At 29.3% G+C, this 12,929-nt stretch overlaps 3 protein-coding genes across 3 annotated transcripts; 2 read left to right on the top strand and 1 right to left on the bottom strand.

Moving 5' to 3' along the window:
• Positions 1-662: 662 nt before the first annotated feature.
• On the bottom strand, positions 663-1,109 carry LOC142319996 (uncharacterized). Its single transcript, XM_075357675.1, has one exon. It carries the CDS (start codon positions 1,107-1,109, stop codon positions 663-665), a length of 447 nt encoding a protein of 148 aa, XP_075213790.1.
• A 3,150-nt stretch (positions 1,110-4,259) lies between these two features.
• LOC142320303 (ubiquitin-conjugating enzyme E2-18 kDa-like) lies at positions 4,260-4,927 on the top strand. Its single transcript, XM_075358009.1, has one exon. It carries the CDS (start codon positions 4,349-4,351, stop codon positions 4,850-4,852), a length of 504 nt encoding a protein of 167 aa, XP_075214124.1. The 5' UTR covers positions 4,260-4,348; the 3' UTR covers positions 4,853-4,927.
• A 5,309-nt stretch (positions 4,928-10,236) lies between these two features.
• Positions 10,237-10,701, top strand: LOC142320304 (ubiquitin-conjugating enzyme E2 L5-like). Its single transcript, XM_075358010.1, has one exon. It carries the CDS (start codon positions 10,237-10,239, stop codon positions 10,699-10,701), a length of 465 nt encoding a protein of 154 aa, XP_075214125.1.
• Positions 10,702-12,929: the final 2,228 nt, after the last annotated feature.

The raw sequence follows: 12,929 nt of genomic DNA on the forward strand, positions 1-12,929 counted from the left end.
ACCTGTACCAATCTGTACAACTACTAAGTAATATATTAGGGCTTTGAAGAATTTTATTTACTCTTGAAAAATGTCTCAGTATTCGATTCCAGAAATGGAGCATAAACACAAATTCAAATTCTTTCCATCTTCTCTAAAAGATTGTTGGCCCTCAATCTAGTATCACTCTTTGTATTATTATCTGAATGTAAATAATTGAGTGCATCGGTGATATCATTGTAATTTTCTAAAATAGCTTCTGTAGCTTTTGCGTGTGCCTCCCACCTAGTGTCTGATAAATATTTAGGCACTTCAGAATAAGGTTTCAAATGTGATTTCAGAACTGCCCATCTTTTTGTGGAAGATGAAAAATAGATATAAACTTCATTCACAACACCAAAAAAATTAACAGCAACAATCAATAGCTGAACGACCTATTAAATTTAGAGTGACCAGCGCGTGGAACAAATCTTGCAAATGTGTTTTTTTCGATAATTATTTGCTGCATACCATTGTATCTACCAGCCATATTGGCTGCATTATCATAGGATTGTCTTCAGCATTTTCTGAAATCAATTTCAAGTTCAGTAGTGATATTGTTAAATACTAAATCAGCTATGCTTTCCCCTGAGTGATCTTTTAGCTCAAGGAAAGTTAAAAATCTCTCAGTTGGCAAACTGTCTTCAGGTGACATATCTAATAATTAAGGTCAACTGATCAGTATGAGATATGTCAGGAGTGGAATCTACTGAAAAGCTAAAATAGCCAGCCTTTTTCACTTCCGCCACAATTGTGTCTGTTACTTTATTTGCCATAAGTTGAATAATTTCCTCACATATAGTTCTAGACAGATAAGAAGGTTGTCCTGAGCCAGTATTTCCATATCGATCGATATGATCTCTTAAAAATGGATCGAATTTTGCTACTAGTTCTAGAAGACCAAAGTAATTTCTGTTATTTGGAGTTCTAAACTGTTCATTGTCGCTTCTAAATGGTAAGCCTCGCTCTGCAAGAGTGCAAATTACAGCGAAAACTCTTTCTATAATGTAACGCCAGTATTGCTGCTCTTTTCTTATTTCTTCCTCTAGCTTTGAAGTTAAAGTTTTCCCTTCTGCTCTTGTTAAGTACATTAACATAGCTTTCTTATGATTTTCCGAATTTTCATGAGTTTGAATGATAGCAGGGTTTTTCCAATCATTAAACCCTTCAGAAGTTAATGCTGTTGCAGAAGAAGAAATATTTGTTAAGAGTTTACAAACAAAGCAAAAAATGCGGCCTTTTGAGGGAGAGTACACAAGCCATTCTAGGGTATATTTTTCTCCATTGGCTTTTGTTGAATAAAAAATTGCCTTTATACAAAATCTGGACTGATTTTTATATTCTCACTTAGAATTTAAAAATGGTCCACAATGATACTGAACTTGAGAAGGGCCCTTCTCTACCCAGTATGATACATCATTTTGCGATAAATTTGTACACAAGCCAACATCTGTTACAGTAGACATATATTTGACATCACTATCTAAATTTGCAATATCTTGAACTTTGTGTTTCTCATTAGGTGTCTGAAAAAAGTTCTGAATATTCGTATTATTTTCCTGTGGCTCATTTGTATATTGGTGTTCAGTAAGTTGCTCTTGAATTAGTTCCATATTTTCACTTTGAGTTGGTGCAACGGCCGTGTCCTCACATACAACGTCCTGCATTGCTTCCAGTTGATTAATAGTAGTTGGCACATGCATGTTAGCAGTAATCGGTGTTAGCTTCTTTGCCTCATACTCTTGTAACTTCTTTTTCTTGCGTTTGCAAGCGCCATTTTCAAATCTTTTACTCATTCTTAGATTAGAATCTACAACAAAATATATGAGTTATTAATTATTGTGCATAAATAAAAGTTAATTATTTATTATTAATACAAAAAAATAACATTTTACGTATTTTAACTGTGGTAAGTTTTCTTTTGTTTATCGAAATTTTCGATAAACAATTCATTTTCGAATAATAAATTGAAATAAAACAAAAACTCATTTCCGTGAATATAATAGTCATTGTTAATAAAATAATAAATGTTAATTTCTGAATTTCACTCTAATCAATTTAAAAAATATTTCCAAAATATCTTTAATTCAATAATGAAACTAAATTATCATTTTTCAATGAAGATTGTATGGAACTGTTATTTTGTCTCATTGAAAAAAATAGCAATTATGAATAATGAATTATTCATAATTCAATATATATATATATATCATGAAAATATAAAATAAAGCACGTAATATACATTTTAAAATATAAAAATTAAAACATATGTTAAGACCTTACCTAGAATTCCGCGAAATGAAGATATTATCACAAAAAAATGTTTCAATAGTCTTAAACACTTCCCGAAAGTATTGAACCTACTGAACTAAAAAGGCGAGAATCAAATGATCGTGTACGCAATCCTAAAGTAAGAATCTTTTCTAGTAACATTAACACGTGTTTCATATTATCGAAGTAACACGAATATAGCCGAACGTCGGGATATCAATAGGTCTGTAGGTTTGTCTGTTCCAGTCTACACCAATCTGCACTTTATTTATACAAGAACAAACCAGAGCTTAGTAGCATAAGGCACGTCAATATTTGCTATAGCAATCAGTGAACGTATGAACTATACTTTGGTGCAATCTAATATATACAAACGAACAGACCCAGTGAGCCGAATGCGTTGATCTTAACCAATACATTTTTATGTTTGTTCATTAGTCATATGCGTAGAATTTCTCCTTCTTTTCGGTCCAGCGTTTTAGTGTTCACTGTTTTTAGAATAGTGTAATTTTAATTTTGCTAACAATTTGAATGTAGGCCCCTCTTTATCTTGAGGCCCTAGGCTGAAGCCTAGTTAGCCTATAGGAAAATCCGGCCCTGCTGACATATGATTATGTTAACGACAGAAGAGTGAAGATCAATGTAAATTAAGTGTTAGAAATGCAAGATAAACCATAAACTAACAGTCCTCAGAGTCAGCCGTTGAAGGTGATTTGACGACATGCTTCATAAGCTGATTTCCCACCAAGCCCATAATTAACAGCATGGAGCATGTGGTATAACCATCTATGTAGTGACTATATTTCCATTTAAATATAAATTCGGCCAAGTGTCTTATGAGATTGTGTCCTCTCTCCATACAACTCTGAACTTAACTCTAACCTCTCTCCACAGAACAGATTAGCATCTGAACAGTTCACCATAACTCACAAAACTGATTGCTAATTGACTAGTATAGGCTAGAGTATTGACTAGAATAGTAATTGACTTTGACCTTTCACAGGTCACCTGCTTTCTGGCATTTAGATCTTGGGTTTTCCACATCCTTACTGTATCTACTATGGTATATTAAAAAACTGAAGTTGATCAAATAATTGCCCAGAATTACTCACAACAGAAAAATGAAATGATAATTTAATGAGATCATTGCTGAATTAATTATCATATAATATTCAAGTCAAGTCTTTTGCCTTTTAAATCTAAGAGGATTTTTATACCCCACAACTGAGTATGAAGCCTTAATTTCATAAAATTACTTTTATGGATTCAGTAAATTTAAAAATGCTGAAATCTTATTCAGAATGAGATCTTAAAAACAATTTAAAAAATTTATGGTTAAAAATTATTTGATTTGTTTATATAGTAGCTCAACACAACTAACATAATGTAATCTTTTTGAAGGTTATATGATTACAAATCTACATCAAAAACTTAATTTTCAGTTTAATTTTGTCAGTAAATCTTTTTCTGTACAGCTATCGTAACTGAAATTATACATTATTACCTATTTTCATTAAACTATATGAATCACAACTATTAAAGAGAGTGTGGCTAGACCATTTTTTCCTCAAGTTGATCAAATAAACAGAAATTATAACTACTATTCTGTCATCTTGTTTATAGTTTTCGGATGGTAGTAATGTTTCCAGTAGTTTACCCATTAAACTTTCAAAATAAAAGTCCTTTGCATGTTCATATATATTATATAAACTGATATATATATAAACCAATATATATATATACATATAATATATTGATATATCAGTTTTTTATTCATTATAAAATGATACATTAGAAACTGCTATTTTCAGACAGTATCTTGGCTAATTTATTTCATGAGTTTTCTGTCAGGCAAGCTTGTTTAATACTAATAACAGTCATAGGTCATTTGTACATTAAAGGGAACGTACAGAGTTTACTGTCAGCATTTTCTTTTTTATATTGAATATAAAATAGGTTTTAGTGGTGAGTAAGACTCTAACTGGAATAGATGAGAAAAGAAAATAAAAATATTATTTAAAAATAATAAAACTTTTGTGCCTATTGATAAATAGAGAATATGTTTATTGTAGAGAAGCAAATTATGGCAGCAGCTCGGAGATTACAGAAGGAACTTAATGATCTAAGAGATAATTGGGTACCTTCATTTCGTGATATTCAAGTAGATGAATCAAATTTATTGACATGGGAGGGCTTAATTGTGCCAGACAATCCACCTTATGATAAGGGAGCGTTCAGAATTGAAATAAATTTTCCACCAGAATATCCATTTAAACCACCAACAATGTATTTCAAAACAAAGATTTATCATCCTAATATTGATGAAAAAGGTCAAATATGTTTATCTATAATTAGTGATGAGAACTGGAAACCGACAACCAAAGTCGATCAAATTATAAATGCTGTAATTTCTCTTGTTAATTTTCCGGAACCTGAGCATGCATTACGAGCTGAAGTAGCAGAAGAAATGGTTAAAGATAGACGAAAATTTTTAAAAACTGCAGAAGATTTTACAAAAAAACATAGTGAAAAAAGGCCTCCAGAATTAATGGACACCAATTAAGTAAAGTAACTTTATGTTTTTGTTCATATTGTTTGAAAAAATAATATAATTATTATGAACATTTGAATATGTGAAATGTATATATAAACATTGTATATTATATTACAAGGTACAACATTTTAGTTTTATTTAAGTGGTCTTGAAAATTTATTACTGTTGTTGTTTTTAATAAGTATTTTTCTGTTTATTTCTAATGAGTCTTAGTAAAAATTTGTGATTTATAATTTTTATTATTTTATGTTGATTTAAAATAAATTCTGTGAAAATGTTTTAAATTTATTTCATTTGTATATCATTTTAATGAAAACTGTAGTAACTTCAGAAAAGATAATCAAGTAACTCAAATTTACTTAATCAGAAATTTATCTTATCATATTTCTCTTCTTGAGTATTAAAGTTATTGTAGTACTTACATAATTAGTTTGAAATTTTTATTCTACATGCCAATTAATTAGTTGCTTAGAGATACAAATTTCTTTAAAAAAATGCAAGTATTTACATATACCCTTTACTAACGAAAAACTGCAATTATATTTGTATGCTAAGGTAATTCTGATGAACTTTACAAACCAAGTCATAATAAAATGACTTCATTAATAATTTTGAATCCAAGCACACACTCCAAACATGCCTTGCCTTGCTCTATACAAATAATGATTTGAAACAATCCATTTGCCGTACACAACTTTATGGTATGATAACTTAAATGACTTTTTGTTGTAAAAAATATTCTGTCAGCTTTTATCCATTTTTGGGAGATTTAATATAACTGATTATGATTATTCATTAAAACCCTTTATGGTAGATTTGTAAAAAAAAAAAATCCACCCCTTTTTACTAAAATCATGTAGAATAGTAATAAAGTTATAGAGTAATTAACAATGATAGTAATTATTGATAAAAATTAAACAATACTCATTAGGTAAAAATGAAATAAAAACTAATTAGTATTAGTAAATTAACCCTGCTGTTCTGTTGGGTCATTTTGGCCCGAAAGTGTTTTTGTCCTGTTATTTTTTTTCTGCTGAAGATTTTACTTAACATTTTTAGGACTTAATTACTTTTATTTTGAAGGATTTTGCGACATGATTGCTTTTTATATTTTTTATTATTGCCTTATTTTTTTGGTTTTGTACTAATGTAATGTTCAGGTCAATATTACCTGATGCATATTTTATATTATAGAGAGCATTTGGAAAGTCACTGTGTAGTATGCTTTAGAATTATGTGGTGCAATCTGTTCTTTCTGCGTTAGGTTGGTTACTCTGTGGATTCATTAAGCATTGCTCAATAATAAACAAAAATGTTAGTTGTTGAGTGATGATTGATCATGCTTCGTTTCATGTTTTGTTTATCAAGAAGTATACTGATTTAGTGAAGCACAAGTTTTCTGAAAAATTTCTAAACACTCCTGATTTATTTTATGAAATATCTTTGGTAAACAAATCATTTCAAAGGGTTTGTGGCCTGCACAGTTGCCCTTTCTGACTCCCCCAGGTTACTTTCTATGGGGAACAGAAAAACAAGCAGGGTATTACAACAGACTACACATGATTGACAAACTAAAAATTGCAATAACAGCATATGTACGAAACATTCCAGTACATCAACTGGTTAAAGTGTTTGAAAACAAATTGAAATGTGTGCAGTTGTATTCATGTTGGAGGAAGTCATTTTCAACACCCCTCATAAACTATTATAGTTGTAATATCTGTTTCTATAAAGAATGAAATAAAAAAAAGTAATAATTAAGAAAATTTTGTCATTACACTTCCATAATTCCAGTGCCAGCAACTTTCTGAATGCTTTGTATTACATAGTTTTACCCACTGTGGATGAGGTGGATTGGGGATGTGTGATTGTGTGTGTGTACAATATATAGCCCTATTTGCTTGGCAGTTTGACATGTTTGAACTTGCATGTATTACATCATCATCATCAATTATGAAATGTTATTCAAATGATTCATAACAGAAAGAAAACAAGCATTATGTAACTGAATATGTTTACAAATTTTATGTGACTTGTAATTATCCAAGTCTCAACATGACATGTTGACATGTCACTTGCACACATAACAATCATGGTACTATAAATATAGCTGCAAACAGTTCTGTTTGTTTAGTCTAATATCATTGTTTTTTGTAGTAAATGAGTATGGCAGATCAAACAGAACAGAGCAAAGTTCAAGAAAACATAGTAGTTTCTGTCAGTGAAGAAGTGTCAGAGTTTGAAAATCATACAAGTGCCAGGAGTAGTAGTGATAGTAATGACTCTGAAAGGAATAATGTAGCAAGGCAAAGAAATTTTGCAGCAAGCACAAGTATACTTTCTAAACAGAGGTTCAGTGGAAGGTGAATCCTCTACAACAAACTGCCCAAAATATTATCAAAAAGTACTAGTGTCGTGAAATATGCATCTTCCAGGATAATACACTCGTACTTGGTGAGTTCGTTGCAACTTATTTTTAATTGTATCAAAAATGAAGTGATAAAAATGACTAACATTGAGGGGTCCCGAGTTTATGGAGAAAATCTAAAAATTTAACATCTCATTTAAGGCATGGTGTGGATTATTGTTACCTGTAAGGGTTTATAAATTTCACAGGGAATCAACAAAATGTTTATGGAATACAGATACTGTCATTCTATATTCCAAGCAACATTGTCCCTTGATTGTTTAATATCTCAAGTTTTATGTTTTTATAATAGATCAACACGTCAAGAACAAAGGCTTACAGATAAATTAGCTCCTGTGCGTGAAGTCTGGGAAAAGTGGGTTGAAGTTCTACCAAAATGATATTATCCTAATTAAAATGTAATAATCTATGAACAATTAATTGGTTTTCACAGTTGTTGTATACACAATTGTAGAGTACTACTTACGAGTTGAAATTGCAGGTTTGTACCAGAGAAGAACCAGGTGGCCAATCAGAAGAGAATCAGAGAACAAAATTTATGTGGGATTTGACTAGTGTCCTCATAGGCCACAATGTTACAATAGATAACTTTTTTGTATCTTACAATTTAGGGCAGCTTCTTCTAAGATGTAAAATAACTATTTTTGGTACTGTAAGAAAAAATAGGAAAGAATTGCTCTTGCAAATGACAAATGACATTCACAGCTCATCTTTCATTTCTGCTTATAACCAACAATGGTGAACTATGTTCCAAAAAAAACAAAACTGTTGTACTTACGAGTACTTTACATACTGGAGAAGAAATAAGTGCAAGAACTGAAAAAAAACCACAAATCATTTTAGATTATAATGTTACTAAAGGTGCTATAGATAGGCTTGACCAACTCATTGTCACCTACTCTTGCAACCGCCAAAACTAATTGGTGGCCAGTGATAATTTTTTACAACATACTTGATATATTTGCATAAAATTCATATGTTCTTCTCAGTAATAGAATTCACTAACTAAAAAATTTTTTATTCACAAGAATTGGAAAGAATAATCACTTTTACCATACATAAGATCGAGAAAATGCATACCTAGAACATTGAATTTGATAAAAATTATGAAAGTAATGCGAGGACAAGATAAAATTTTATCTCTCCCAGGAACTTCTGATGGGGAAGTTATAGTGACAAAATGCTTATGGTGCAACTTTTGTCCTTCAAAAAAATGATAATAAAACAAAGATTATTTCTTCTAAATGTAACAAACATTTATACAAGCAGCATGTGACTTACTATTGTTTTTACTGTAAATAGAAATATTTTTGTAATTTGCATAACATTTATGTACTGGAGTAAATTTCAAATGAAATTTTCCTATTATAGCCTATTTTTCATTTAACTAATGATTTCATCCATTACATTTATTGTTTAAATTTTATTTTTTAACATCTATTTAATTTCTGTACCTCAATAAAACACAGTGCTTCAAAATTTTTAAATATAGAGCAGTAAGCTATTCAAGTAAATGTATTTGTATTGTCATTGATTTCATTATCCATTTTATTGATATAATGTTTCATAAATACATAATTATTATTTACTGAACTATATAATATTAATAATAAATAATTTTAACCAGAAAGCTGCATTTTTAGACATATTACAAATAGTTTAATAAACAACTATTATACAGGTCATGTTCAACCAAACAGTATGTTAATACAGTAAATATGAACAGAACAGCAGGATTAAATGGTAGTTAATAATAATAGTGATTAATAATTGTAATGGATAAGTTGCTTTCACAAAATAGAGTTTAGTTTTCACAAAATATTGATTACATTTATAAAACAATAAAAATACAAAACTATAGTAGTGTTTAATACACTTTAGTAGTAACAGTAGCAGTAATGAATGACGTGTAATTTTGATTTATTAGATTTGTACAGCATTTTTTGTAACAGTAAATATCCAGCTTTCAGTTGCAAACAGTTATGATACTACATAAATGCAATTCAGTTAGCCATGCAAGATCAGGGCAACCGTCATGTCTTGTCTACAGCTCTTCCTCTGATTTCAAATTAGTAAATCAGTAAAGTATTATGTCTTATTTTAAATATAGAATGATAATATTAAAATAAAATTGAAAATCAGAAGTTATATCACACCTTCTGGAGTGTAACCCTTACTGATTTAATACCATGTTAATGGAATGAAAAAGATTTTTTTACTTTCACATATGTCATTTTGTTTCTTTCTTTAATACACTTAAATGACACTCAATAAATAGGACACTTTATATTGCTCATTAAACTGATAAATCTGGTTTTCAGTTAATGTGTTCAGAAAGGTGTAATTTTATCCAAGTCAGGGACAAAGTAAAGAAATGGGAGCAGCCCTTTATAATTGCTGATATGTATATGAAAAGGAAAATGATGACAATGATAAAGATACTGATTTTTAATAATAAGACTAAATTACTGTGGCTTAGTAGTTCTCTTTCATGAAAATTATAGGTTCTACAATAATTCCCCTTCATCCACGTCTGTATGCAAGATTATTCTTGGTTCCTAGGCAGGACTACAAACTTGCCTTAATTAGTTAAGACTAATCACACCATAACAATTGATGATACTTAAATTTTTTTTTTTTTCAAATTTCCAAAGTGGATGGTTTCCATTGTTGCTTCAATAACTTGAAATGATGCAGAACTAAGCGATAATCCACATGGCAGAAGAGATAAATGAAAGATCTCCAATTGACAAAAATAAAAAGTGAGCCATAGTAATTTATTCTTTATAAAATTTATAAATTTACTTCATTACAGGTAATGCAAAATTGCTTACTACCTTTCTAAGTTTCTTCAGTTGATATTAATAAGTAAATAAAACATTTATTTCTAGAATAAAACATGTAAATTTCTACGAATCAAATCCGACAGTAGTAGAATGTTTTGTTCCAGACAATTGAATACGAAATGGCAGCAACAAGACGTCTTCAAAAAGAATTAAGTGAGATTCGATCGCTTGGTTTACGTTCTTTCAGAGATATTCAAGTAGATGATAGTAATCTCTTGACATGGCAAGGAATTATTGTACCAGAAAAACCACCTTACAATAAAGGAGCATTTAAAATTGAAATAAATTTTCCTGTTGAATATCCATTTAAACCTCCAAAATTATATTTTCATACAAAAATATATCATCCTAATATTGATCAAAATGGATATGTATGTCTACCATTATTAACTGCAGAACACTGGAAACCAGCAACGAAAGTAGAACAAATAATCAATGCTATTATTTCATTAGTAAATGATCCAGATCCATACAATCCATTACAACATGATATTGCTGAAGAAATGCTGTCAGATCATAGAAAATTTATGATAACTGCTGAAGCATTCACTGTTAAAAATGCTTTAAAAAGACCAGCAGATTAATTAATAACTCATTAATATAGGAATAAAATATAGTTGTATAAAAAATAAACCTTTATAATTTTTGCAAAATAGATTTATTAAATTTTTAATTACATGATAATTTAAAAAGACAGAAATTAAATATGATAGAAATTTCAGCTAACCAGAAAAATATAGGCTGATCTGTTACTGGATTAACAAGAATTAAAGATTAAATGAGAATTTTAGAAAATAGACAAATTTTGCATTAACGTTGTTGATTCTATTTGTATTAAATTTTGTTATATACTCTTTTAATTAGGAAAAAACTATTATATGTTGTAAACAAACAACTTAGAGAAATGTGGGTTGTTCAGATGAAGTGTATCATGAGCAATCTGTTCATTAAAAATGCATCCTACCCTTATTGTCACTTACCTTCTTACCATTCTTTAATAAACGCACTTTCTTTTAGTGTTTAAATGAATGAATGTATATGATTCCGTGCAGATCATCAAAAGCAAACATATGACAGATGATCACAATAAAAATGTGATACCACATCATTATTCTGGTAATAGCAATTTGTTGAGTAAGCATACAGATTCCCATTGTAGGACTGAATGCGGTGTTAATCTCCAATTAACTAAGATTACTGGTTTATTAACTAACTAAGTTTATTCTTTTAAAAAGAAAGATTTTCATTTTTTTTACTTTGGAATTTTTTGTGATGATAAAAAAAGATAAATAATTGTTTATATCGTTTATAACTACAAAACCAATGCTTTTGTAGTTTTACATTGCAGTTTTTGTCAATCATAAGCTTTACGTATTTCATAAACTTTGTGTTAATATTTGATACATGATATATTATTATAAAACAATTTTATTTTATATTAAATATTAGGTGTTATTCAACAACATAATTATAATTGTACTATAAATGTTTCTTTCTTATTATTTTAATAAAATAATTATCTTAATAAAACAAAAAAATGTAAATGAAGCAAACTACTTTTTGTTATAAATATGTAGTTGAACTGATGTGGATAAACGGGTTCTACTGATTTTTTTACTATTTTTAATGACAGTCTGAACATAATAGTTTCTGAATCATAAAAATGTTAAATGTAAAAAAAGTTGCATAATAGATGGTTTTGAATAAATTAAAAAAAAAAACAAGATAAAACATTTCATTCAACTTTGTCATTGCTTTTTTAGAGAGCTATCTTGATTTGTTTAGTTTCAGAATTAACAAGATAGTTTATTGACGTTAATGTCAACTATGAAATTCAGGCAGAGGTATGTTTTCTGGTTTTCCAAAACATAGTAATGACTTACATGATTGGCAGTTTGTGTTTTGTATGATAAATGAAAGAAATATACAAAAAGATGTGAACTGTTGGTAGATTTCATAAGATAGTACCTGTTGCAATAGATACCATGATTCAGCTTCGGAAAATTTCAATATATCTCTGTTTCACATCCCCAGACCCCAAAACTGCTATCAGTTCAAAACTTTATATACATATACATATATTTCACATTCTTGTGGACACAATAACTACTGTAATTTTGCGCCAATCACTTTCAAATTGATACATAAAATACAACAACGGAAAATCTCGGATGAGTTTGTTAATGGGCAAAATCAGACCATGGGGGTGGAAATGACGGCTTTTTCGAAAAAACATATTATCTCTATAACTTTATTATTAAATAAAATATAGAATTCATTTAAAATTCCTACTACTCTTTGGATAAGCACCTAAAACTTATCTAAGTAAAGTTTTTTGATATCTCCAACAATTTGCCCAGGGGGTGGAAAAAATGGGGTTTTGAAGATAAAAAAATCAACCCTTAATAGGCATAGTATCGAATCGGTTGAAAGTGGTAATTAGTCCTCTAAACATTAAGTAAAACTTTTGTCAGAAACAATTTTTTATATGACCAAAATGTTGCTGTAATTGTAAGAAGATGATTCTTGTGTTATGCTAAACATGTGAAACTTTTTTTTCACATGCAACCATTGTCATATTGATTAAATTTGAATTTTTTCTTAACTTTAAGGTGGAAATCTTTTTTATTCCCTACTTAGCACTGGTGAAATCTAACTCCACCTTCTGGGATGCCAAAAGGGATTTGTTGATTGGGAAAGGCGAGACCTTATGAAAGGAGCATAATTTCTGATTATTGTGCATAAATGCAAATCTAATATTTTTTTAACTGTGGATGAGTTGTGTCACAATTTATATTATCTTCTACATTAC

This window comes from Lycorma delicatula, chromosome 2 (assembly GCF_047948215.1).
Source record: "Lycorma delicatula isolate Av1 chromosome 2, ASM4794821v1, whole genome shotgun sequence".
Taxonomy (NCBI): Eukaryota; Metazoa; Arthropoda; class Insecta; order Hemiptera; family Fulgoridae; genus Lycorma; species Lycorma delicatula.